Source organism: Trachypithecus francoisi, unplaced genomic scaffold (assembly GCF_009764315.1).
Source record: "Trachypithecus francoisi isolate TF-2019V2 unplaced genomic scaffold, Tfra_2.0 Contig00511, whole genome shotgun sequence".
Classification (NCBI taxonomy): domain Eukaryota; kingdom Metazoa; phylum Chordata; class Mammalia; order Primates; family Cercopithecidae; genus Trachypithecus; species Trachypithecus francoisi.
The window spans coordinates 1-26,318 of NW_022680688.1; the positions used below are offsets into that span (position 1 = coordinate 1).

The window sequence follows — 26,318 nt, forward strand, 5'->3', positions numbered from 1 at the left end:
AACGTTGCAGTGAGCTGTGATCACAACACTGCACTACAGCTTGGGCAACCAAGCCAGACACTGTCTCAAAAAAAATTAAATTAAATTAAATTTAAAAAAAGGCTGGGCACGGTAGCTCACACCTGTAATCCCAGCACTTTGTCTGAGGCCGAGGCAGACAGACTGCCTGAGGTCAGGAGTTTGAGGCCAGCCTGGCCAACATGGTGAAACCCCATTTCTACAAAAAAAAAATACAAAAAATAACCGGGCATGCTGACCTGTGCCTGTAATCCCAGCTACTCGCAAGACTGAGGTGGGAGAATCACTTGAACCCAGGAGGCGGAGGTTGCAGTGAGCCGAGATCGTGCCACTGCACCACTCCAACATGGACAACAGAGCGAGACTCCGTCTCCAAAGAAAAAAAACCCAAACCATACATATACTTCTTTTTGTGTGTGTGTGTGTGTGTGCAGGGGCGCGATCTCAGCTCACCATAACCTTCGTCTCCTGGGTTCCAGTGATTCTCCCGCCTCAGCCTCCTGAGTAGCTAGGATTACAGACACCTGCCACCACGCCCAGCTAATTTTTGTATTTTTAGTAGAGACGAGGTTTCACCGTATTGGCCAGGGTGGTCTCGAATTCCTGACCTCAGGCAATCCCTCCGCCTCAGCCTCCCAAAGTGCTGGGATTACAGGTGTGAGCCATCCCCCCAGCCTACATATATAATTTCTAAAACAAAAAATTAAATTTAAAAACCCAAAAAGTTAAAACAAGGCATCAAAAACTGCTTGGCAGCTGGACTGTGCATCTGAGGGTGTGAATCTGCCTCGCCTCCAAGTCCTCCACAGGATCAGCACCATTTCAGGGTCACTGATCACTGCCGCCAACCGGGCAGCATCTCCTCCCTGCCACTCCCTTTCTCCCCTCCACCCTCTGGGGAATCTGTCCACATGTGTGAACTGTAGGTAAAGGCCTGGCCTGCCTTGTATATGCCAGCAGATCTGGGGTGTGCCAGCATCTGCAGGAAGGGGCCTGCAAGCAGCTTCCCAGGGAAGGTGATGGGCCAGTGAGATTAAGGAGGGTCAGAGGTGCATAGGCAGCTGCTGCCGGGGCAAGAGGGTCTCCTGGGAAGTCGGCCAAGAGGCCCTGCGTTAGGGCCCACTGAGGACCCAGGACAGCCAGGCATGAGAGCCCCTGCTTTACACTCCCTACCTGTGCAGGCGGGCATCAGGCTCAGCCTGTCTGGACTGGCACAACAGGCTCTTTGGCCCAGGGCCTCCCCTTCAAGACCTGCTCCTGGGGCCCAGAGATTTCCATTTTGTTTTTGCTCATAGGACAACCTTTCCACCCTGCTCACTGGCTCAGACACTGCCTGTGGGGAGGGCTGCTCCACGCACAACACAACACATTCCCATGAAGGCCAGGGAGGCCTCCAGGGACCTGATAGCTTCAGTGATGGCCAAAGACACTGAAAACTAAGGACAGATTGCCCTCCACACCCCCACCCTCCAACCTGTGCTAAGACAGCTAGGGGTGGGGAATGAGGCATGAGAAAAATTGGGGAACCCCGGACAAAGGGTGACAACATTGTCCCCGTGGGCGATGCAACTGACCAGGCCACTCCCTCATGGAAGAGCCACGTCTTAACAAAGGGCAGCCTTACCTGGGAGGTGGTGAGGGGCTGGTCCCCCCTGGGCTGGAGGAGAGTGGCGGAGGCACACTGCCTTCGGTGGGCAGGAACCACGACAGGTACCTGTCCACCAGGATGAAATAGGCACAGTCTGAAGTACGGACGTGGAGGGACACAGGGAGTGGCTGGAAAACCAAGCTAGTTGTTAGCATGGGCTCTGGACGCTGCCTGGCCAACAAGTGCAGGGAAGCCCTGGGCCATGGTCCCACCTCTCCCAGCTAAAGGCATCCCTTCCCTACCTTTTGAGTGATGAGGCTCAGGGCAAAGAAGAATATGTAATACTCGAACGGATCTGAGGGCAGCGTCAGGGGCAAACAAGCAGGGTTGATGAGCAACCCCCAGTGTCGAGTGCTGGGCCACCCACAGCCTCCCTACCTCAGGGCCACCAAAGGATACTCAGGGCCAGGTTCAGGCCAAGGCCCCCAGTAGGGGTGAACTGGACCTTGTTGTGGTACAGGGGACTGTCAGGGAGGATGCACTCCTGGATGGACGCCTTCACAGGACCCTGCAGAGAGAGGCAGTGAGGCTTGTGGGCAGGTGCTGGTGCACAGTGCCCGATAGGCAGTGCCCCACATGCACAGCAGCACTTTGGGAAGGCCGCTGGGGAAGAGACTCACACACAGAACCCATCTGTGGGGACAGTGCCCTGCCTCTCAGCAGTGCCTGAACAGGAGTCTTTGCTTAGAACTTCTCCTACCATCTCATAAAAAGCTACACACAGCAAGGGTAGCAGCCATGCAATACCCATTTCCTTTGCCTCTCATACCCCGGGAACAAATCACTCCTCAATTTGCCCTCAGAGGACTGGAGGAGATTGCCCATCACCACAGGGCTGTGCAAGGCCCACTGCCCGGAGCACCACTCTCGCCACTGTGGTTTACTTACAGGAAGGTAGGAGACAGGAAAGTCAAACTTATAGTCTTCAGCTTGAAGCTTATAAACCAATTTCATCATGGGGCCACTGAACATGAAATTGAACAAACACACAAAAAAGCAAATGAACTGCAAATTATCCTGCTTTGATTGCTTCTCAATCGTAAGAAATTCAGAGAGTGGTTTAAAGGCGGAATCACCATGAGGAATCACCCAGCCTCTCTCCGGTGACCAATCTACCTACCCAGGGTCAAGAAATTCCATCACGATGCTGTACTCCACAGGATTCACACGCCCTTGTAAGCAGCGGAGGTTCCAGCCAATGAGGACACCATCTAGGCTGCCAAAAATGTTCTCTACCAGCCATGGGAAGATGGTGTACAGCTCCTGAAACAATGTGTGGTGAGGCCGCGGGCAGGACCGGCACCCACTCCTGCCCCAGCTCTAGTCCTGCACTACCTGCTGCCTAGCTCCCTCTGAGGAGGCCACTCCCTGGCTGAGACCTATGGGATCAGCCCTGCACCCAAAGGAATCCTGGTGCCATGGTGCCAACAAGAGCAGCTTTGGGTTCTTCCAGCGGGGTACATGGCATACCAAGCAGGTCGCTTTAGACTTGGGCCAGGTAAGTAAGTCAGCCTCTGATCAAAACACATTTTTTGTGTGTGATATAAGACTAAATTAAGAAAAAAAAAACCAGAAACAATGAAAAAATAAAAAATAAAATAAAATAAATAAACAAAATACATATGTTTTGAGACAAGGTCTCACTCTGTTGCCCTGGCTGGAGTGCAGTGATGCAATCATGGCTCACTGCAGCCTTGACTTCCTGGGCTCGAGCAATCCTCCCACCTCAGCGTCCTGAGTAGGCACATACCACCACACTCAGCTAATTTTTAAATTTCTTGTAGAGATAGGTTCTCAGTATGTTCCTAGACTGGTTTTGAGTTCCTGGGCTTAAGTGATCCTCCCACCTCGGCCTACCAAAGTGTTGAGATTACAGGCATGAGTCACCACCCCAAAAGATTCTTTAGAAAGTGTTGGAAACTTCTGACTTGAAGGATGCTCTATCAGAAAAGAAAGCAACATCCTTCCCAGAGTGAGGCCCCTAAAACCGAACTGACCTATTGCCATTTGGTATGAACTCCTTGTCTAGGCCAGCTTCCTGGGCTTGACAATTCCAGGTGTGATTTAAATACATATTTTTAGCATTTACATCAGGGTTTCTCAACCTTGGTGCTACTGACATTTTGGGCTAGATACTTCTTTGCCGCAGGGAGCTGTCCTGTGCTTTGCAGGATGCTTCCAGCAACCCTGGCCTCTACTTCCTAGATGCCAGTAGCACACACTCCCCATCTACCTCCAGATGTGACAACCAAAAATGTCTCTGACATTGCCAAGTGTCCCCTGAGGGACAGAGCACCTGTGGCTGAGAACCCCTGGTCTATAAGTTCACATGTTTAAATGTGTCTATAACATAATGGTTATGATAAGGGCTGGCACTCTGTGCCAGCAGTGCTTGGGGTTGGGGCGGGGAGGGAAATTAGGAATTATAATAAAGTTCTTCAAGGAATGTTTAAGACATGCTCCAAAGAGAGACATTAGCAGAGCTATACCTTTGCTGGGAAATCCTCAATGACTTTAACCAAGTCTTGGCACTGCTGTGCAAAGGGCTTATTTATAGAGTCAGCTTTCAGGCTAGCCTAGGAGACAGAACGAAGCAAAAACATCACGAGGACATTCACTCTGCAGCTTTTCGTGATACTCTGGATTGACTCAAACAGAAATTCAGGCAATAGGTTGAGTCAGACACATAAACACTGGCCTGCTTCCCCAGCCTCTCATGTGCGTCAGTGGCCCAAAGAGTCCTACTAGGAGAGGCCACAGTTCGATGCTCTCTGGACCCAGAACTGTCGGGCTTGTTTCCCAGTGCCCCTCAGAGGGCTGCACATGGTCAGAACAGGACTGACTTCTGCCAATCCTTAAGCAAGGGCTGGCCCCAGAGTCAGCCCCAGACCCAGAAGAGGATCTTGATTGTGTAAGGGCACCTCTCACAAACCACAGAGTACCACTGAGTTTGTACACATCAACTGGAAATTCCCAACCTGATGGACCACCATGATGACACCATTGTGATCATCAATAAGAACGCCCAACAACATTAGGGATATGGCAGAAGCTCTCTTAAATGAGCTGTTCTTTATTCAGCAGACAGTAAATCTACTAAACTAATTATCTTAAAACACAGGGCAGACAAAAATTATAGATGGCTTCAGCCAAGTAGACACTAATCATGAAGGCAATGGAGAGGCCAGAAAAGACTCAGGACAAGGATTAATGAAATCTACCTAGTCATGGGATGTGAGGAAAGCACCCTGACTACAAGAAGAAAAAGGGCATCTGTGCAAATAGATTAAGATCAGGAGAAACGGCTAGAATTTCAACCTAGAGAGCTCTGCCAAAGGATATCTAAGGCCTTGTCTACCTCCAAATGAGGGTGGATTTCACAGGGCTTGAGATAGAGACCTGAGCCATGGGCCAGACCTGTTGACTCTAGTGGGGTGCACTGAGGAAGAATGTCCTTCCACATAAATGTTTACAAAAACACCTCCGAAGAACTAAAATTAGGAACTTTCATCGCCAATACTTGCCTCATACCTAACTTCTCATTTCTCAGTATCATTTTTTTCTTTCTTTTTGAGTCTACCATGTTGCCCAGGCTGGTCTCAAACTCTTGGGCTCAAGTAATCTTCCTGCCTCAGTCTCCTCAGTAGCTGGAACTCCAGGCATGAGCTACTGTAACCAGTTCTCAGCATCATGTTTAATACTTAAAGTGCAACCTAGCAGCCCCCAGCACAACAGTGTCTCCATTTTTCACCGATGACTGTTACGACTGATTATTAGAATGCTTCGTATCTATTTGAGAATTTACAGGTCATGAACACTGTGATATGCATCCTTCTCACTTGCTCCTCCTCCTCCTCATACCCTCGAGAAATAGAGAAAATAGAATTTGAATGAACTTGTAGGAGAAAACCCAGAGCACAGAGGCTGCGTAACCCTAAGGTCCTGTAGTAATAAGGAGCCACAGTCAAGCTTAAGGAGTCTGGCACTGTTTCCATCACATGCTCCTAAAAAACAACGACTACAGAGTTCTTCAAGTCAATGGGAAGAACATTCAAGCCCCACAGCTACAGAACTATGGCCACACTGACATTGATGCAAGCAGTTGATATTTACCAGTAGAAAGCTGGGCTGCTGGAGGTGAGGGAACGCCATAGCAGCCTCCAGTGGAGAGTTGAAAACGGCCTTAGCAAACCACTGTGGAAAAACAAAGACAAAAATCTCAATATCTGCAACACAGCAGAATCTTTCTATGTTAGTTTTTGAGAGACAGGGTCTCGTTCTGTTGCCCAGGCTGGAATGCGGCAGCACGATCATAGCTGACTGCAACCTCAAACTCCTGGGTTCAAGCAGTCCTCCCACCTCAGGCTCCTGAGTACAGGCACATGCCACTATGCCTGGCTAATTTTCTTCTTTTGTCTTTTTAGAGACAGGGTCTCACTATGTTGCCCAGGCTAGTTTGTCAGGCTATGATGCCCAGGATCCTGGCCTCCACTGATCCTCCTGCTTTGGCCTCCTAACACCTATTTTCTCCAGGCGCTGCTTCGGACCCCATCTTTTTTGTTTTGTTTTCCTGAGAGCGACAACCCTTGGGCAACACCAATCATTCCAAGCAAATTCTGTCAGGCCAAGATCTCCCTCAGCAGCACGCGCCCACCTGTTCCCAACTCTCCCGCCAACTGGGCTTCAGGACCCTCCGAAACCAAGGCTGGGAGAAGTCGAGCATACATGGGAAGGGTCGAGCTGGGACCCACACCTGGCTCTTCCTCCCACACCGCCTGTTAAGCCCAAGGCTCAACTTCAACACAAAGCTCTCCTTCCCCGGTAGGTTTCTCTTCAACGAACACCTACCGGACTAGGACAGAGTGCAGGAGCCGCGAGGGAAGGTGACACAAAGGCATGGCCCAGCGGGGTGGCAGGAAGACTCAGCCGGGGCTCTCCACTCCCCAGCCTGCCCGGCCTGGGCAAAGCAGCCAGGCCGGCCAGAGTCCTGGGGCTCGCGGAGGAACGGACATGGCCTCCGCAGCGGCTCGGGGAAGGCCCCAGGACGCCGGACTGTCTCACGCGCGCGTCCCGCCCCACTCACCTGTGGGACCCATAGCGTCGCCCGCCTCAGAGGTAGAAGCCGCCATTCCGCCACGGCCGAAACTTCCTCATCAAGCTGCGCGCAGAGCCACGCCCCGCGGCCGGGCGGGAAAAGTGCCTCTCTGGGCCGTTACCTCACAAGGCGCCTGCGCAAAGCGAAGGCCTGCCGGGCGAGGAGGGTAAGTGGTGAGGCAGGAGTGCGGGGGGGAGGGGGTGGTCCGCAGCTGAATGCGCCTGCGTTGTGGTGGCTTCTGGCGTCTCAAGGTGGGGCTCACGCACTTTCGCCCTAGCAAGGAATGCGCGTGCGCGTAAGCAGGGCGGTTGATTAGTGCCCCCCCCCCCCCACCCGCGAAGAGCGATCCCCTAGTGGTGCACCGGCGCGGACCAGAAAATTGCACACTTTCTTGTAAGAGGCATTTACTGAGCGCCCAATGTATGCCTAGCACTGGGCTGGGTGCTGCCACCTAAGCGAGCACGATCAATGCAGTCTGTCAGGGAGGCCCTGACCGCCAAGCAGCGGGCCCCTGCAGTCCGCCATGCCACCCCCGACCCCTAGCGCGCCGCTCAGCACACATTGAGCGCCCAGTAACTGTTGGACTCCAATGACGCCGCGGAGGCGGCCCCGTCCCCGGCCCGCCCTCCCGCCGCTCCCGCTGGGGCCGCCGGGGCCGCCTGGGAGGCAGGACGCTGGCGCTGCAGGGAGAGCGCGGCGGGGGCGCACCTTTTCTCGGGCCGCGCGGATGGCGGCGCAGGGCGTAGGGCCTGGGCCGGGGTCGGGGGCGCCCGCGGGGTTGGAGGCGGCCCGGCAGAAGCTGGCGCTGCGGCGGAAGAAGGTGCTGAGCACCGAGGAGATGGAGCTGTACGAGCTGGCGCAGGCGGCGGGCGGCGCCATTGACCCCGACGTGTTCAAGTGAGCGGGGCGGGTGGGGGCCGCATCCTCGCCAGACACCCCGACCTCTGCTCTCCGGGTCCCCCGGTCCCACTGGTCGGGAGGAGCCCCCCGCGCCCCCCGTCCTCGTCCTTGTCGGGTCTTCAGGGAGGTGGCCGCGCCAGGCGGAGAGGGCTCACCGGCCCCGCGTCTGTCCCCGCCAGGATCCTGGTGGACCTGCTGAAGCTGAACGTGGCGCCCCTCGCCGTCTTCCAGATGCTCAAGTCCATGTGTGCCGGGCAGAGGCTAGCGAGCGAGCCCCAGGACCCTGCGGCCGTGTCTCTGCCCACGTCGACAGTGCCCGAGACCCGAGGTCAGACCTGGGCCCGCTGTCCCTGCCCCAGTGGCGGGCGGGGAGGGGGCAGGCGCGGCACAGCGGCGGCGTGGCCCTGAGTGGCCAGGCGTGTCTGTCGGTCTCGGCCCAGCACCTGCAGGGCCCATCCGTGGGCTCTGCTCCCGGGCTTCGCTACCAGCCTTAGGAGGCACGTCCAGGTCAGGTGGACGCAGAGTGCGTGCCCCAGGGTGGTCCAGGCTGGGTAGGCTCCTCTGCTTAGCTCCTCCCCACCTCTTCACTCAGGCCTTCATTTTACAAAGTCGGGAATCCAGAAGGTTTGGGATTGGGCGCCATGGCTCACGCCCATAATCCCAGCACTTTGGGACGCCACAGCGGGAGGATCGTTTGAGGCCATGAGTTTGAGACCAGTCTGGGTGACAGAGTGAGATTCTGTCTCTAAATATGTTTTTCAAAAGACAGTCTCTATCCCTGTCCTGTGGTATACAGCATCCAGGGAAGTGCCCAGGGAGCAGGGCAGGCAGAGGTCTTCCTGCCTGTACCCCACCTAGGCCCAGTTCCTACGCAGGGGCTTGGCCAGCCCTGGCCAGCTTCCCTCTGATGATTGCAGGAAGGGAGTCAGACGTAGAACTCCCAGGATGCAGAGGCCTGCGGGGTCTGAAGGGCCTCCTCCCTCTCCAGTGTGGTGACTGGGCTGAGCAGATGCTGGGGCTGAGAGTGTCATGGTGGAGCCTCTGTCCCTGCTCATCCTCCCCGCATGTTGCTTCTGCTCCTGATGGCTCTCTCTGAAATGCAGCGCAGCGTCCCAGGCCAATGGAAGAAGGCCCAGAGCTGGCTCCCTGCCTAGAAGCACCAGGATACCCGCGCAGGCATCCTGAGAAGGCGTGGGGAGCAGGGTGCCTTCACAGGGGGAGTGCCAGGGCCTGGGCACCCACACCCCCTGACCCAAGAGGGCCTGGGCACCTGTGTGCTGGCCTTTTCACTGACCCTCACTGTCTGCTCTCTTTGTGTCTCTCTCTGACCTCCAGAGGCCTCCTTTCTCTCTGCCAGGAACAGTAGCCCCCCAGCAAGTTCCTCCTTTTTCTCCAGCCCGCAGCCTTCGGCCTCTCCCGTTCTGCTCCACAGCCTGGCTGCTGCACACTCGCCTCTCTCTCCAGGCCCCCCGGGTTCCCTCCGCTTCTCTTGCTGCCTGTTCTCTCCTTTTGCAGGTTGCGTTTATTGGCTTATCTCTGGGGGTTGGTGTTCTCCCTTGTTTCCATTTAAACTGCCTGGCCCCAGGAGGCCCAAGCAGCTTTGAGCTGCAAGGGCAGGACCATGCAGGCCACCACTGCCCTGCCGCTTAGCAACAGGGCAGGATTTCTGATTCGGTTTATTAGAGACAAGGTATGGCAGTCTCTAGAGCCCACAGTCGGGCTGGCATCCGGGGACAGGACCAACACCCCACACTCCAGAGGCGAACTGTGGTGAGTGTAAAGAGCCCTGCTCCAGGGGAGGACAGCTGGCCAGGGTGCGGTGTGCTGTGCTGGAGAGCACAGCCACGACTGCTGTGCTTGTCACCTCGGCCTCTCAGAAGTTGCCCCCTACCCAGACAGGAAGTTTGGAGGCTGAAACAGAGAGTCCCACCTTCCCCGAGTCTCCTGGATGCCATCTCACACAGATGCCATGTGCTGGTCCCATGGCCACACTCCAGCACTCAGCCCCATTGCCTGCCTCACTCCTGAGTTGGGGCCACTTTCCAGGTGTCACCAGGTGTGATCAGGGGCCCAGAGCCAGCGGCCTGTGAGAGCCCAGGGGTCTTTGGTCACACCTCCTGCATGCGCCTCCCAACAGCGCCCACCTCACTGCCACCCAGAGCTCAGGCCCAAGGTAGGGTGGAGGGGGCTGAGGGACAGGCCTGGAGTAGGGGTGTATGGACTGCAGGCTGAGATGAGCAATTGAGGGGCAAGTTTCCAGCAGGAGGGAGAAACTAGGAACAGAGTCCCTGTCACTCCAGGGGAAGTTGCTGCTCACTCAGCACTCAGGGGCCCTGGGTGCCAGGCCCAGCTCTCAGGGCAGAGGGCGTGGCAGGGAAGTGAGATGGTCACACTCAGTTCAGTGAGAGGCAGTGAGGAAAACTGCCAGTGAGACCCCCATAGTGGCTCACCCCTGTAATCCCAGCACTTTGGGAAGTCAAGGCAGGTAGATCCCTTGAGCTCAGGAGTTCAGGACCAGCCTGGGAAACATAACAAGACCCCATCTCTACAAAAAATACAAAAACTAGCCAGGCAGGGCTGGGCACGGTGGCTCACACTTGTAATTCCAGCACTTTGGGAGGCCGAGGCAGGCGGATCATGAGGTCAGGAGATTGAGACCATCATGGCTAACACAGTGAAACCCCGTCTCTACTAAAAATACAAAAAAAAAAATTAGCCGGGCATGGTAGTGGGCGCCTGTAGTCCCAGCTACTCAGGAGACTGAGGCAGGAGAATGGCGTGAACCCGAGAGGCGGAGCTTGCAGTGAGCCATGATCACACCACTGCACTCCAGCCTGGGCGACAGAGCGAGACTCTTCCTCAAAAAAAAAAAACTAGCCAGGCAGGCGTGGTGGTGGTGCCTGTCTATAGTCCCAGCTACTTGGGAGGCTGATGGAGGATTGCCTGAGCCTGAGGGAGATGTTGCAGTGAGCTGAGAGCTTGTGACTGGACTCCAGCCTGGGCAACAGAGCAAGACCCTGTCTCAAAAAAAAAAAAAACAAAGAAAAGAAAAACCGCCAGCAACGGAGATGGGAGGAGGCTTCAGAGCCCAGAGAGCAGCAAGGGTTACACCGGGCGGAGCAGGAGCCGGGGGCGGGGAGGCGGTCAGCAGAGCTCCACAGGTGTGAGCTGTGGCGGTGGGAGGGGATGTGTGAGGCAGAGTGCTGTCCAGGTGCTGTTAGGCCCGGGGTGGGAGGAGGCAGGTGGGGGGCACAGTCAAGATGTGTGTGGGGGTTGTGGCACTGGAAATGCAGGCATAGAGGGGCCGGGAGGATTGGGGGTGCCGTGTGAGCGAGTGGGGGCTCCGAGAGAATTTACCCAAGGACAGGAGTGGCCTGGAGTGCTGGGCCCCTCGGGGTCTTTTGTTCCTCGAGGGCTCTGTCCTGGAAGCATAGCCCAGGTCCGGTCCTATAGGCTGGGTGGCAGAAAGCCAGGACATGAGGGCACAGAGGCCCTGTGGGGATAGAGTGGAACCTGAGGAGGAGGTGGAAGGGAATGGGGCCACACCAGGAGTGCTGAGTGAGAGGCAGAGGCCACAGATGGAACGCTGAGAGCTCTCTGAAGCCCACGTTACAGCATCTGACCACACGGAGCTCCGGCTGCCCCGGTAATGGCAGAATCTGGGGTGGAGGACATAAGGGGGTTGTCAGAGTGATCCGGCTGGGGGGCATGGAGGCCATAGATTTCCCACAGGACTCGGGTGTGGAGTTCTCCAGGCTATGGGCCAGGCCCACTCAAGCTTGCCTCTGTGAGCTGCAGCAGGCACCCTGGGTCCTCTGGATGCCTGTCCCCCAGCCATCCAGACCGGCTGGGGGAACCACCACCACCAGATTCACTTATACCCACAGGGAAGGGGAAACAGAAAACCCCAGAAGCACAGAGGGGTGATGCTTGTCTTGGTAAGAGTCTAGAGTCACTGAGGGAAAAATAAATGCAGTCAAGCATTCTATTTAAGTTTAGGGAAACTGTACATTTTAAAAGTTGTCCAGAGCATGCACGTAAGATGACACTTTGGAGTGTGGAGGCCGTGAGTCTCACCTGAGCTGTGCTGGCTGATATAGGAACCTCGAGCCACACATGGCTGGTGTGGTCATTGCACTGCATGTGTTATGTACAGCAGATGCCAAAGGACTGGTACAAAAGGGAATGCAAAAAGCCCATCACACCTTGGGAGGCCGAGGCTGCTGGATCTCTTGAGCTCAGCAGTTCAGGACTAGCCAGAACAACACGGGGAGACCCAATCTCTACAAAAAATACAAAAATTAGCAGGGCATGGTGGCACACATCTGTAGTTCCAGCTGCTTGGGAGGCTGAGATTGGAGGATAGCTTGAGCCTGGGAGGTTGAGGTTGCAGTGAGCTGTGACTGCACCACTGCACTCCAGCCTGGGTGAGAGAGTGAGACCCTGTCTCAAAAATAAACAAAAAAGCCCAAAGTGAATGAGGCTGGGCACTGGTTCACACCTGTAATCCCAACACTTTGGGAGGCTGAGGCAGGAGCATCACTTGAAGCTCGGAGTTTGAAACCAGCCTGAGCAACAGCAAGACCCCACCCATCTCTACAAATAAGAAAAAGAACAGAGGTGAATGCAACATCTTATGAATAACTTATGTACTGATTACATATTGAAATAATACGTTGGACATTTTAGATTGATTAAGGTATTTGAGCTAATTCTGCATTTTCTTTTACTACTTATTTATTTTTGAGTCAGTCTCTGTCACCCAGGCTGGAGTGCAGTGGCCACTCATAGCTCACTGCAGCCTCAACCTCCTGGGTTCAGGCAATCCTCCCACCTCCTCTTGAGTAGCTGGGACTACAGGTGCACACTACCACACCTGGCTAATTTTTTGATTTTTTTGTAGAGATGGAGGTCTCACTATCTTGTCCCAGCTGGTCTCTAGCCCCTGGCCTCAAAGTACCCGCCTTGGCCTCCCAAAGTACTGGAATTACAGGCATGAGCCACTGACCCCTGCTGAGCCAGGCTGTTTTTAACATTCAATGGTCATTGACTATCTTTGGGCTTAGGAGGGCCCTCCAGGGACCAGGCCTAGGGGCATCAGTCACCCTGCCCTCACACCCCAACCTGCAGGCACACTTGGTTCAATCCCACTGTCTAGCCCGTCTGACTTAGTGGCCCCTCCCGAGGGAGCAGGGCTAAGCCAAGCTGGTTTTCCCACTGCACGGCACTGCAGACCATTCTATTCTGGGCCTTCTCATCCTTCATAAATTGAGGAGGCCTGAACAGGGCCCCCCACTAACCCCGAGAGCACGCAATTCCTGAAGATTTCCAGGATTTTCTTTTTTTTTTTTTTTTTTTTTTTTTTTTGTTGAGACGGAGTCTCGCTCTGTCGCCCAGGCTGGAGTGCCGTGGCAGGATCTCAGCTCACTGCAAGCTCCGCCTCCCGGGTTTACGCCATTCTCTCGCCTCAGCCTCCCGAGTAGCTGGGACTACAGGCGCCCGCCATCTCGCCCAGCTAATTTTTTGTATTTTTTTAGTAGAGACGGGGTTTCACCGTGTTAGCCAGGATGGTCTCGATCTCCTGACCTCGTGATCCGCCCGTCTCGGCCTCCCAAAGTGCTGGGATTACAGGCTTGAGCCACCGCGCCCGGCCCAGGATTTTCTTAATATCAATTATGGCTTAAAGTTATGTTACTTTCACATTTACAGGGTTTGTCAACCCTGTCAGATTTAAAGATAAGCATTATTAGCCAGGTGTGCCCCCATGCTTGTAGTCCCAGCTACTTCGCATGAGTTTGGGGCAGCAGTGAACTGTGATTGCATCACTGCACTCTAGCCCAGGTGACAGAGCAAGACTCAGTCTCTCAACCCCCCTCTGCCACCACTCAAAACAAAAATAAACAAACAAACATCATTTGCTCTTTTCTGCTTCCCTCTCCTTGTTTCCAGAACGGACTGGGTCATTACTGAGGGGAGGAGAGGAAACTCAGATGGCAGCAAACTGAAGGGAAGCTGGCTCTGAGTCAGGCCCAGGTCTGCGGCCTGCTACGCGGCAGGCTGTGGGGAGCTAGGCCTTAATAACTTCGAGAGCACATGGGCGCCTAAGCACCCAGGTTAGGCCGCGGCTGCAGAAGATCTGCCTCTGTCTGGCCTGGCCTGCGGAGGGACTGTGGCCTCAGGAGGATGCTGGCCCAGTGTGGGAGCTGCTGCAGGGTGGCGGGTCCTGTCTACTCATGGAAGACAGAATCCTCACCCCTTGACCAGTCAGTGGAGACTAGAATAATGGCAGTTTGTACCACAAGAGATGCATGGTGGCTGTTCTCTGCTTTGTGCCGTTTTCACGAGTCACTGCTGGGCTGAGGTGGCCAAACGTCACCCACCACGTGTTCTTGACTGCGCTCCTCCTTGACTCAGGGCAACCCCGACTCCATCTTTGTAGAGTCAAGTATGCCAAGCTGTTCCAAGCATGACACTGCTATAACCCTCACCAGCCAGCAGGCAAGAATGAGCAAAGATCTCATTCTCTGAGGAAGAACTCCCCAGAAACTCATAAGGAGGGCTGTCCTGTCCCTGCAGGGTATGGGGAGAATTTTGTGGTATCAGCATCGGAAGGGAGCTAGAGGTACCTCTGGAAGAGCCAGGGTCCACGGCATCTCAGACACAGGAGTCTCTGCTTGTTCAAGGTGACAGATGGTGAAACAGAAATGACCTAATGGATCCCTAAACACCCGTTACATCTTTTCTCCAGGAATGTAGTTTCCCATTGCAGGCTGTTTGACTACACTTGATAAGAGGCCAGGGAAGGACCAGGATTGAGGCTCGGTGTTCTGTTGGCTGAACCCTTGTCTGGAGTCACCCTGAAAGTGGTGGCAGGGGAGTTCCTGCAAGGGACTGCCCCAAACCTTTCCAGGATGAGAGCCAGTTGGGATTCCAAAGGAAGAAACACTTAATGCCAGAGTGGTCAGTCCAAAGCATTTGTTAGGGAACTTACATACAGAGGGGGCTGCAGTGTGCCCTCATGAGGGACAGCCAGGAAAGAGGTTGTGCCTGGGCACACCGCACTGAGGGGGTGGGGTGTGGAGTTTCTATGAGAGTGCGAGGAATCTGGCTGGGGTGGGACCGGTTTCCACATGCTTAGCAACACGTCAGATCTTTCAGTGTTCCAGGTAACGACCTAAACCTGTGTCAGTGTCTGGGAAGATGCGAGCCCCAGCCAGGGTTTCAGCCTGCAGGGGGAACATGTAGCTGATGAGGTCAGAGTGGTCAAGGCACTCCCTCAGTCAGGACAAAGGAAACGCTGGGGGGACGAAATGGGGGACCCAACACTGAGGCAGGGGACACATGCCCTGTTTAGAGCCCATGGAGCAGACCCTGCCAGGCCAGAGCAGGGGAGAGCCCTGGCCAAGGCACTCCGCACGGTGAGCCTGCCACCCGGGTACATTTGTACTTTGCAGGGTCCTCTCAGTCAGTCTTGCTGATGCTGTCAACACCCTGAGCCCAGGGAAATCCATCCCATTAAAATAAAGCTCTGGCCCAAGTGTGGTTGCAGATCTTTCTTGGCTATCTTAAAGAGTAAGCAAATTACAAATCAAAGAATCTCTGAACCAGTGGTCTTCATCTGAGAAAGACTCTGGTGGTCAGAAGGAAAGTCTCAAGCATTCAGACTGTGGCAGGAACCCTGTCATGGAATCTGGCAGCTAAACCCAAAAGCAAGAGGGTTGACCACTGTGTGCGGAACACTCAGGTAGGTAGGAAACAATGAAAGAGCTTCCAAAATCAAAATCAGAAACCCAATTCCAGGACTTGGTGACTGCAGTACTTCCTGCCCGTCACCATCTGGGGCAGCTCAGATGTACAGTCCATAAGAAAGCACCTTGAGGATGAGGCAGCACGTCCCTGCTGCTGCTGCCACTGATGGCAGCGTCAGGGCAGACTAGGTTTGCTGTCCAGGCCAGGTGTGCACCAGCCGCCCCTGCCTTTCCCTAAATGGACACGTGGCATGTATCCTTTCAAAACGTGCCCTTGGCAGTGTGCTCCTTGCATGGCTTTGCTCCTGGGACACATCCTCAAGGATCCCCTGCACACTGCCAAGGGCTTCTGGGGCATGACCTGTCTAGTGGTTCTGAGTCTCAGGACTTGGGGCTGATGCAGAGCCTCTAGCTGCAGCAGCCTTGATGGAAATGTGTAGACATAAATGTTGCCCAAGAAGCACGAGTACCACAGGTGCTGCAGTGACGGGGCTCGCCCATTCCTAATCATTGTGCTTTGTGTCTCCTCAGGGAGAAACAAGGGCAGCACTGCCCTCGGGGGAGCATTGGCCCTGGCGGAACGCAGCAGCCGCGAAGGATCCAGCCAGAGGATGCCACGGCAGCCCAGCGCTACCAGACTGCCCAAGGGGGGCAGGCCTGGGAAGAGCCCTACACGGGGCAGCACCTAGGATGGGGCAGAGACTTGTCACATCTTTGTTCCCAGCAAAGGCTACGTGTTTTCTCCTTCAGTTGACAATAAACCTTTCTGAGATGCAGAGGGTCCAGGTCAGACGTTCTCTACTTTTTTTTTTTTTTTAATATTAAGGCACAGACTTAGAATGAGTTTTCTGTGCCAGTCCTGGTTGTGCCACAGCAAACTAACAGGATCCCTTTACCATGGGTCAACTTCCTGAACCTAATTTGGGTTCTGAGAAAAGGTATCCGGACTGCCAGGTCTTTTATAAACAGATGTCAACAAGTTTCACTTGAAGTGAAATGTGGGAGGTTTTTTGTTTGTTTTCGAGAGACAGAGTCTCTGTCGCCCAGGCTAGATTGCAGTGGTGTGATCTCAGCTCACTGCAAGCTCTGCCTCCCGGATTCACGCCTTTCTCCTGCCTCAGCCTCCCGAGTAACTGGGACTACAGGTGCCCGCCACCATGCCCGGCTAATTTTGTTGTATTTTTAGTAGAGACGGGGTTTCACCGTGTTAGCCAGGATGGTCTCGATCTCCCACCTCATGGGAGGTTTTCTACCAAGACAGCTGACAGTGCTGAGGGACAGGGTGGCTGTGTGTGTGCAGAGAGGGCGAATGCTGCCCTCCAGGTTACAGTGGAGCACTGGGGTCAGCATGAATGTGTTGTGACCTTCTGTGGGTCATGAATGCTGTGCAGAACTTGGTTAATACACTTTCCCCCTCTAAAATGTCCTGACCTTACACATTTGACCCACTGCTTTAGAGACTTCATGGACGAGCCCCATCCGCAGACCTCCAACATTTCACTTCTAGTCTCTTCCTTTTAGCCAGCATGACCCATCAATAAAGAAGCCCAAAAACTCGCAAATTCAATTGAAAACCCTGACTCTGCTTTCCTAGAATTTAGGAAATCTATACTTTGAACGCTTGGCTTTGAAGAAACACTGTTTTCCCCTGGTCAGTTTACTTCCGTGGCAGCTGCTTAAGTATGTACAGTCCTGCTGCACCCAACCCCACGCCAGCAGGGCAGGCTGGCACCCCACTGCTGTCCATGCAGTCTCTGGGGTCCCACCAGCTCCTGTAAGGCAGAACTAAGCTGCATGACACACAGAGGTCTTGGTTTTGTACAGAACCTTTAATTGCAAACAACTTGAAAGCAGCCATCCTGGGGGTGGCAGGGGAGAACTCACCACACCCTCCCCTCAGTATTCTTCGCCTTCTTCAGCCTCAGCTTCCACGGAATCCACGCCCACCTCTTCGTAATCCTTCTCCAGAGCTGCTAGGTCCTCTCGGGCCTCAGAGAACTCTCCCTCTTCCATGCCTTCGCCCACGTACCAGTGCACAAAGGCCCGCTTGGCATACATGAGATCGAACTTATGGTCCAGGCGGGCCCAGGCCTCCGCGATGGCCGTGGTGTTGCTCAGCATGCACACGGCCCGCTGCACCTTGGCCAGGTCTCCCCCAGGGACCACTGTGGGGGGCTGGTAGTTAATGCCCACCTGCCGGAGAAGGGAAATAAAGCAGTCTGTGAAGCTTATATCAAACCTAGAAATGGTAGCTACTTTTCCTCAAACAGAAGACACCCTGTAGGTGACAAGGAGAATACGCAGTTCACCTCACAAACGTCACTAAGCCCTTCTCTGCGCCAGGCAGGGTGATAGTTCCAGATGGAGAACACAGAAAGGAACCTTGGAGGTAGCCACCCTGGTGGGATCCTAAGCTACCTAAAGGGCTGTGTGCTAGTACCTGTGACATGTGATAGGTGCCCAGGTGAAGACAGTCTTCCCTCTGAAAATGTATGCTGCTTGTCTTTTTTAATTACAATTAAAAAATTTAATTGTAATTTGTAGATTACAATTAAATTCTCTAGCTAAACTTTTTCCACCCAGATAGATTCAGAGTACACAACTCTTCCCCATGCTATCACAAGGAACATCATACCCACTTCTGACCCACAAAACAAGCCACTGTGGCTATGCAAAGGTAGCAGATCATGGGTCAAGAGTCATATGAATGCTGCTACCACAGCATCAGGAAGTGGTCGAAGTGGTCCATGTGCCTGCCTAAGTAGGGGGTGGCATTCCAAGGTGGTAACCAAAGGGGAAGCATTCCAAGTTTCAGAACTCGGGATTAACATGACCTGAGGTCCTGGCAGCAGTGCACAGGGTCAACTAGAGCAGGGATCAGCACACTTGTTCTATAAATGACAACATCAGGCCAAGTGTGGTGGCTCAAGCCTGTGACCCCAGCACTTTGGGAGACTGAGGTGGGCAGATCACGTGAGGCCAGGGGTTTGAGACCAGCCTGGCCAACATGGCGAAACCCCATGTCTACTAAAAATACAAATACTAGCTGGGTGCAGTGGCTCATGCCTGTAATCCAGCACTTGGGAGGCTAAGGCGGGTGGATCACCTGAGGCCAGGAGTTCGAGACCAGCCTGGCTAACATGGCAAAATCCCATCTCTACTAAAAATACAAAAATTAGCAGGTGCCTGTAATCCCAGCTACTTGGGAGGCTGAGGCAGAGAACTTCTTGAACCTGGGAGGTGGAGGATGCAGTGAGCCAAGATCACGCTACTGCATTGCAACCTGGGTGACAAAGCGAGACTGTCTCAAAAAAAAAAAAAAATTACCCGGGCATAGTGGTGCATATCTGTGGTCCCAGCTACTCGGGAGGCTGAGGTGAGAGAATCGCTTGAGCCTGAGGGCAGAGGTTGTAGTGAGCCAGGATCACACTACTGTACTCCAGCCTGGGGTACAAAGCAAGACCCTATCTCAATAAATAAATAAATAAATCTCACCACAGATATATAGTGTGATGACTCAGAAAGAGAGTTCAAAAGACATCACTGGGCTGGGCCCAGTGGCTCACGACTGTAATCCCAGCACTTTGGGAGGCTGAGGTGGGCAGATCGCCTGAGGTCAGGAGTTCAAGACCAACCTGGCCAACATGGTAAAACCCCGTCTCTACTGAAAATACAAAAATTAGCCGGGTGTAGTGGCGGGTACCTGTAATCCCAGCTACTTGGGAGGGTGAGGCCAGAGAATTGCTTGAACCCGTGAGGCAGAGTTGCAGTGAGCTGAGATCATACCACTGCACTCCAGCCTGGTCGACAGAGCAAGACTGTCTCAAAAAAAAAAAAAATTCAGTGATTCAATTATCAACTCTGGTTCACTACTTTATGCCCACATGCCTAGCCCATGGAACAGGGATACTCTCCCCAAAGGATGCGGGCCTTCAGGGACAGTGTTATTTTGTGCGTCTGCTGCTTGCGGAAAGGCCTCCACATCACCCAGTCATACCTTAAATCCAGTCGGGCACCAATCCACAAACTGGATAGTGCGCTTGGTCTTGATGGTGGCGATGGCTGCGTTGACGTCTTTGGGGACCACATCCCCCCTGTACAACATGCAGCAGGCCATGTACTTGCCATGGCGAGGGTCACACTTGACCATCTGATTGGCTGGCTCGAAGCAGGCATTGGTGATCTCGGCCACGGACAGCTGCTCGTGGTAGGCCTTCTCGGCTGAGATGACCGGGGCGTAGGTGGCCAGGGGGAAGTGGATGCGGGGGTATGGCACTAGGTTGGTCTGGAATTCCGTCAAGTCCACATTCAGGGCCCCATCAAATCGCAGGGAGGCCGTGATGGAGGACACGATCTGCCCAATCAGGCGATTGAGGTTGGTGTACGTGGGACGCTCGATGTCCAGGTTGCGCCGACATATGTCATAGATGGCTTCATTGTCGACCATGAAGGCGCAGTCAGAATGTTCCAGGGTCGTGTGGGTGGTCAGGATGGAGTTGTAGGGCTCCACCACGGCCGTGGAGACCTGGGGGGCTGGGTAAATGGCAAACTCTAGCTTGGACTTCTTGCCGTAATCCACTGAGAGCCGCTCCATGAGCAGAGATGCAAACCCAGAGCCAGTGCCGCCCCCAAAGCTGTGGAAGATGAGGAAGCCCTGCAGTCCCGTGCACAGATCCGCCTGAGAGAAACCAGACAACGTGAGTCAATGCCCGTGGAAGCCATACCACCAACCTCCAACAAGCCAGGGCCACTTCTCTTTGCCTCTGAAGACTTGATATGGATTCAAATCATCCATAATAAACACGCAGTACACTTTGAAACAAAGAAAAGCAGACAAAGGTCTACAGACAAATCACTATTGCAGACTCAGTAGGATTCAAGATGCTGGTCTAAGTTTTTGTTTGTTTGCTTGTTTGTGATGGAATCTTGCTCTGTTGCCCAGGCTGGAGTGCAGTGGTGCAATCTCAGCTCACTGCAACCTCTGCCTCCCGGGTTCAAGCAATTCTCCTACCTCAGCCTCTCAAGTAGCTGGGAGTATGGGTGTGCACCACCACACCCAGCTAATTTTTGTATTTTTAGTAGACATAGAGTTTCACCATGTAGGCCAGGCTGGTCTCAAACTCCCGACCTCAGGTGATCCACCCACTTCAGTCTCCCAAAGTGCTGGGATTACATGTGTGAGCCACCGCGCCCGGCCAACATGCTGATCTAAATTTTGATAAAATGACCTCTCTTTCACCTTCCAAGAACTACCCTCCCATGCAAGACAATGGCCACATGAAACCTTCTCTTCTTACCAGTTTGCGGATCCGGTCCAGAACTAGGTCAACAATCTCCTTGCCGATGGTGTAATGGCCTCTGGCGTAATTATTGGCTGCATCTTCTTTCCCAGTGATTAGCTGCTCCGGGTGGAAGAGCTGCCTGTAGGTCCCTGTGCGCACTTCATCTACAAAAGAGACAGTGTGTGCTATGAATCTTTAAGGCCTGTACTCACCAAGATGGACACATTCCAGGACTGTTCACTTCTACAGAGTACATGCTGTTCAAAGTACATGACCTACAAGTCATAGGTCAACAGTGGCAGCATCTGGTAGACAATGTCTCTGTGTGATAACCAAACTGCATATGCAATTTATGACTTTACGAAGTTACACTCAGCTTGTGGTATAAATGTCAGCACGACCAGTTCCTAGTGAAAGGAAATAAGCTCTTGCACTCCTACGCAGGTACATAATTCTTTCCTACGTGTAGCTACATCAAAGGCTGTAAGTTAAAAACTCTTACAACCTGGGAAGTCACCAGATCAGTGTGACTTCTGCAGGGCAGTCCCATCAGGGCACCCTGGATGACCTGGGTCTCACAGGCTTTCAGGTGATGCTGTCATTTCCTGGGGGGCCACTGAAAGGTGCTGCCTCTTGGCAGCTCTCTTTGGAAACTACCTCAGGCTGCTATTCTGAAGGAAGCAAATGACTGTTCTGTACTTACCTTCTATGCCTAAGATGCAGGTCAAGACTCTGGTGCACCAGCATAAAAGTGCAGAGCATTCAGGAGAGAACCAAGGCTACTGTACCCTGCAGGCAGGGCCATCTGAGCAGGGCTGAGGCAGCCACAAGGGAATCTCTCCACAGCCCATCTTACTGCTGGCAAAGCAGCTTTTCCCTGTAGGTCAGGTTTACCTAGATTAGGAGCCAAGTCTCACAGACACTTTCATCACGAACCTTTCAGTTTCTCTCCTAACAACGCCACAGGCATATGCCTGTCCATCCCATCCTTTCGGCAGGAGGATTCAAAGGAACCCATGCGGGGCTTTACCACTGCTCTCCCACCCTCTCAGGAAAGCTGCCATCCAGTGCCCAGGCACCTACCGACCACAGTGGGCTCCAGGTCCACAAACACTGCTCTGGGCACATGCTTGCCAGCCCCAGTCTCACTGAAGAATGTGTTGAAGGAGTCGTCCCCGCCACCAATGGTTTTATCACTTGGCATCTGACCATCGGGCTGAATTCCATGTTCAAGGCAGTACAGTTCCCAGCAGGCATTGCCGATCTGGACACCCGCCTGCCCCACGTGGATAGAGATACACTCGCGCTGTGAACCGGAACATAAATGTGAACCCATTCATTTCAAGGCAACTTGAAGCTATATGGCATGCAAAATATTTGAATTTAATATTTATATAGTGCTTCAGTATCTGGTGCTTTCGCAGTTGGCATTTCCTAGGAGGGTTAGGGGACTGATCCCTTTAGCCCTGTGAAAACTAACTTGCTGTAAATCATACTAGCTACTAAGTTTTACAGGTAGCCCTAGAACCTGTTTTCCACTACACAAAAATTAGGTTAACACTTGGAAGCCATGTAATGTCAATAATCAACCCCACATTATAGCCAGTCACGGTAATTCTCTGAAGAATATATAGCAGTTTTGGATTATGTCCTGATCAAAGGATAAGGTAGTTGGGCTGGGTAAGGAAATACAGAGTAGGTCTCAGGGCCCCATGGTCCAAGCCCAGGTGCTCAGTGTGTGTCCTCTCTCTGCCCCCAGATCTACCCTCCATCATTCACCATCTGCTCTGTGCTCTCGGAGGCCAACCCTTGAGAACAGCATCAGAGGCCTTCCTTGCCCTCTGGTTTCTTGCTGGTTTGGTCAATGGCAGGCAGCAGTGGGATACTGGGAGGCTGGAGGAGAGCAACGCCAGGGTACTCCCTCCTTGGCCCCTTCCTGCTCAACTGCTGTGGGTGACCTGAATCCCTCTTAAGGCCACACTTTCGGCAGGTTGCCCTCTCAATTTCTTGTAACCACTCCCTCTCTCCACCCCTTGAAGTCTACAGGTGTAATGGCTCCCAGACATCATCAGTGCTGGGACACTGCACTGTCCTTTGGTGGTTTCTTTAAACCCTGCCAAGCCGGGTGTGGTGGCTCATTCCTGTAATCCCAGCACTTTAGAAGGCTGAGGCGAGAGGATCACTTGGGACCAGCTTGAGACCAGCCTGGATAACACAGTGAGACCCTGTCCCTATGAAAAATTTACAAATTAGCCAGGTGTGGTGGCAAACACCTGTAGTACCAGCTACTCGGGAGGCTGAGGCAGAAGAACTGCTGGAACCCAGGGGTTCAAGGCTGCAGGGAGCCGTGATCCCGCAACTGTGCTCCAGCCTGGGCAACAGAGCATTTGTTGAGTGCTGTCAAAAAAAAAAAAAAAGAAAAAAAAGGATAACTGACAAACCACAGGTATTCAGACTTGGGACTTGGGAATCTGTTATGTTCATGGGTTGCTTTTTTTGTTTTTTTGAGGCAGGGTCTCTGTGGCCCAGGCTGGAGTGCAGTGGCACCATCAGGACTCACTGCAGTCTCAAACTTCCAGGCTCGGCTGATCCTCCCACCTCAGCCTCCCGAGCAGCTGGAACCACAGTCCCGCATCACCACGCCCGGGGAATTTTTGTATTTTTTTGTAGAGACCGGGTTTCGCCACGTTGGGTCAGGCTGGTCTTGAACTCCAGACGTCAGGTGATCCACCCGCCTCCACCTCCCCAAGGGCTGGGATTCCAGGCGTGAGCCACCGCGCCTGGCCTGACATGTTGCCTCTAGTGAACGAGGCCATGTTTCAGCGGCGTCTGAACCGTAATTCCTAATCTGACCCACGTCCGCAGCCCCAGCCCCGTCAGCGAAGGCTCCTGGGGCTGCTCAGTCGTTGCAGGCAGCACAGACTCTTGCACTCCCACGTGGAGGCTGGAAAGCGGGAGCAGCGCCCCCCCCCCCCCCCCCCCGTCTTCAGCAGGCGACGCCACTATTTGCTCTCTGGGGACTGGACACCGTCAACGGTCCCCGTCCACCGACTGAAGACCGGCAGCTTCATTTAAAACAAAAGCCGCCGTCCCTGCCCTGGGACCTGCAGATCCAGGAGACGATTCCGTGTCCTCCTGTCCCGCACTAGACCCCGCGTCCTTCTCCGGCTTCCTCTCAGCGCCCAGGCCCGCAACTACGTCCCTCCGTCCGCCCGAGGCCAACTTCATCTGCCTGGGCGTCTGCGGGGCGGGAATGACCCGGGTCTTACCATGGCGAACTCCTCCGCTTTCGCCCGACGCTGCTTCCAGACCTCAACCGGCTGCCACAGCTGCTGAGAGCCAACTGCAACCGTCCGCCCGCGCGCCCTGCACGGGATTGGCCTGCTGCTGCTATGCTGCCATTGGCTTGGAGTTCCTGGGAGGCGGGCCGAGGGCGGGGTCCCAGTTCTTATTGGCCGTTGCTCAACACGTGTAGTGGGGATGCTCTCTGATTGGATGCAGGATTGGCGGGAAGGCAGAGGGGTAATCAAAGGATTCGCAGGTGCTGAGGCATTTCCGGGGTGTCTTCTGACCAGGGGAACAGCTACTGCACGGCTTTTGTGGGTCACGGAACATTGCCTTGCTCCCAGTGTGCCACTGCCCCTCCCTGAATGCCCCGAGCCTGCTCCTCTCCAAGCCTTTTTCAGATATTTGCAAACAAGGCCGCTTCTGAGAGGCCTTCCCGCCATCTACCCAAGTCACAGCAGCACTGCAATCACCCCCTCTTCCCTGTTCCCACCCAGCACCCGGGAAGTGGCAGGATTCAATCACTTTTGTGACCCAAAAGGAGAAAACGGGCTGGGCGCGATGGCTCAACCCTGCAATCCAGCACTTCGGGAGGCCGAGGCAGGTGGATCACCCGAGGTCAACAGTTCCCCGAGACCAGCCTGGCCAACATGGTGAAAACCCGTCTCTACTAAAAATACAAACATTACCCGGGCTGGTGGTAGGCACCTGTAATCCCAGCTACATGGGAGGCTGAGGTAGGAGAATTGCTTGAACCTGGGAAGCAGACGTTGCAGTGAGCTGAGATTAGGCCACTGCACAATCCAGCCTGGGCAACAGAGCCAGACTCCGTCAAAAAAAAAAAAAAAAGGAAGGAGGCAAAATTAGCCTAAGTGGAGAGGTTGGGCCAGGCACAGCAGCTCATGCCTGTAATTCCAGTGCTTTGGGAGGCCACGACAGGAGGATCGCTTCAGGTCAGGAGTTCGAGACCAGCCTGGGCAACGTGGTGAGACCCACCTTGCCCGTTTCTACAAAAAATAAAATAAAATTAGCAAGTCATGGTGGCACGCGCCTGTAATCCCAGCTACTCAGGAGGCTGAGGCAGGAGAATTCCTTGAACCTGGGAGGCAGAGGTTGCAGTGAGCTAAGATCACACCACTGCACTCAAGCCTGGGTGACAGAGTGAAACACCATCTTGAAAAAAAGAGTTTATTTGTGCCAAGTTTGAGAAGTGCAATCCTGGAGATGCAAGTTGTCTTAATATACACCTCTAATTAGCAGCAGTTACAAGTGGGTTTTTAAAGGAAAAGAAGAGACAGTTCCTAAGTTACCAAGAATTTTGAAATTAGAGAGGAAGTCTTGCTGTGTTGCCTAGGCTGGTCTTGAACTCCTGACCTGAAGGGATCCTCCCACCTCGGCTGGCCTGGCCTGAGGAATTTATATTAAAATAACATAAGCTATTTATTGGGCCGGGCGTGGTGGCTCACACCTGTAATCCCAGCACTTTGGGAGGCCAAGGTGGGAGGATCACTTGAAGTCAGGAGTTCGAGACCAGCCTGGCCAACATGATGAAACCCTGTCTCTACCAAAAATACAAAAATTAGCCAGGCGTGGTGGTGAGCGCCTATAATCCCAACTACTTGAGAGGCTGAGGTAGGATAATCACTTGAACCCGGGAGGTGGAGTTTGCAGTGAGCCAAGGTCACACCATTGCAGTCCAGCCTGGGCAATAGAGTAAGACTCCATCTCAAAAAAAAAAAAAAAAAAAAAGCTATTTATTGTCTCTATATTGTCTACATTGTCTTTTGTATCACAAATTCTAGGAACAGGAAGATAATGGGTTAAGCTAGTCAGAAACAAAATGTCTTTAAATAGTCACCACGGGGCATGGGTATGAGGGGTGTGACTGAAGTCCATATTCCTGTCTTTTTGGGCCTGATAAATTCTGCACACCTCACATAACTCAAAGTGCTGTGAATACTTTTTCTTTTCTCATTTCTTTAGTGGGAAGGAGTGGGTTTATGGCCAACAGGAAAGGAGAAGTCCCATCCCTGTTCCAGGAAGAGCAGAGTGGGGACCCCATACCCATTTTGGAGGAGTCTGGAACAATCACCTGATTCTTCCTTTTTATTTGTTTGGTTTTTTTGACACTGGTTCTCACTGTGTTGACCAGGCTGGACTCAAATTCCTGGGTTGAAGTGATCCCCAAGCCTCAGCCTTCCTTGTAGGCTGGGACTACATGTGTATGATTCTTCGCGATTTGATTCTTCCATGCCTGAAGATCATCTTAACAGTGTGCATTCAGTTCTGGGAGAAGCACCAGAAGAGACGTGCTGGCTTACCCCCAGCTCATCACTAGGATG

At 53.4% G+C, this 26,318-nt stretch overlaps 3 protein-coding genes across 5 annotated transcripts; 1 reads left to right on the forward strand and 2 right to left on the reverse strand.

Annotated features, from left to right (window-relative positions):
* Positions 1–1,017: 1,017 nt before the first annotated feature.
* Positions 1,018–6,745, reverse strand: LOC117084877 (sphingomyelin phosphodiesterase 4-like). Its single transcript, XM_033213312.1, has 9 exons — positions 6,515–6,745; positions 5,780–5,860; positions 4,156–4,242; positions 2,787–2,929; positions 2,555–2,630; positions 2,066–2,174; positions 1,909–1,961; positions 1,643–1,794; positions 1,018–1,275 (listed from the first exon to the last, which is right to left on the reverse strand). The coding sequence occupies exons 2-9, from the start codon at positions 5,816–5,818 to the stop codon at positions 1,263–1,265; spliced, it is 672 nt and encodes a 223-aa protein (XP_033069203.1). The 5' UTR covers positions 5,819–5,860; positions 6,515–6,745; the 3' UTR covers positions 1,018–1,262.
* Positions 6,746–7,109: 364 nt separating this feature from the next.
* LOC117084848 (mitotic-spindle organizing protein 2B) lies at positions 7,110–16,200 on the forward strand. Of its 3 annotated transcripts, XM_033213305.1 has the most exons (4): positions 7,110–7,658; positions 7,841–7,989; positions 8,997–9,176; positions 15,941–16,200. In XM_033213305.1, exons 1-4 carry the CDS (start codon positions 7,351–7,353, stop codon positions 16,096–16,098), a joined length of 795 nt encoding a protein of 264 aa, XP_033069196.1. In that variant the 5' UTR covers positions 7,110–7,350; the 3' UTR covers positions 16,099–16,200. The 3 variants fall into 3 exon arrangements, with proteins under 3 accessions (XP_033069196.1, XP_033069195.1, XP_033069198.1); XM_033213304.1 differs by lacking the exon at positions 8,997–9,176; XM_033213307.1 differs by lacking the exons at positions 7,841–7,989; positions 8,997–9,176 and having other exon boundaries at positions 15,941–16,199.
* Positions 16,201–17,219: 1,019 nt separating this feature from the next.
* Positions 17,220–24,070, reverse strand: LOC117084835 (tubulin alpha-3 chain). The gene is made up of 5 exons (XM_033213301.1): positions 23,961–24,070; positions 21,775–21,997; positions 20,707–20,855; positions 19,407–20,087; positions 17,220–17,602 (listed from the first exon to the last, which is right to left on the reverse strand). The coding sequence occupies exons 1-5, from the start codon at positions 23,961–23,963 to the stop codon at positions 17,306–17,308; spliced, it is 1,353 nt and encodes a 450-aa protein (XP_033069192.1). The 5' UTR covers positions 23,964–24,070; the 3' UTR covers positions 17,220–17,305.
* Between the last annotated feature and the right edge of the window lie 2,248 nt (positions 24,071–26,318).

What these genes read in the sequence shown, in the direction of transcription:
- LOC117084835 (XM_033213301.1), bottom strand. An exon ending in CCTGGAGCCCACTGTGGTCG is followed by an intron (nt 20,856 to 21,774) that starts GTAGGTGCCTGG and finishes TCTCTTTTGTAG; the next exon opens with ATGAAGTGCGCACAGGGACC. An exon ending in TGGACCGGATCCGCAAACTG is followed by an intron (nt 20,088 to 20,706) that starts GTAAGAAGAGAA and finishes GGTTTCTCTCAG; the next exon opens with GCGGATCTGTGCACGGGACT.
- LOC117084848 (XM_033213305.1), top strand. Translation starts at nt 7,351, where the DNA reads ATGACGCCGCGGAGGCGGCCCCGTCCCCGGCCCGCCCTCCCGCCGCTC. An exon ending in ATTGACCCCGACGTGTTCAA is followed by an intron (nt 7,659 to 7,840) that starts GTGAGCGGGGCG and finishes TGTCCCCGCCAG; the next exon opens with GATCCTGGTGGACCTGCTGA. An exon ending in GACAGTGCCCGAGACCCGAG is followed by an intron (nt 7,990 to 8,996) that starts GTCAGACCTGGG and finishes TCTGACCTCCAG; the next exon opens with AGGCCTCCTTTCTCTCTGCC.
- LOC117084877 (XM_033213312.1), bottom strand. Translation starts at nt 5,818, where the DNA reads ATGGCGTTCCCTCACCTCCAGCAGCCCAGCTTTCTACTG. An exon ending in AGCAGCCCAGCTTTCTACTG is followed by an intron (nt 4,243 to 5,779) that starts GTAAATATCAAC and finishes TCTGTCTCCTAG; the next exon opens with GCTAGCCTGAAAGCTGACTC. An exon ending in TGAGCCTCATCACTCAAAAG is followed by an intron (nt 1,795 to 1,908) that starts GTAGGGAAGGGA and finishes TTGGTTTTCCAG; the next exon opens with CCACTCCCTGTGTCCCTCCA.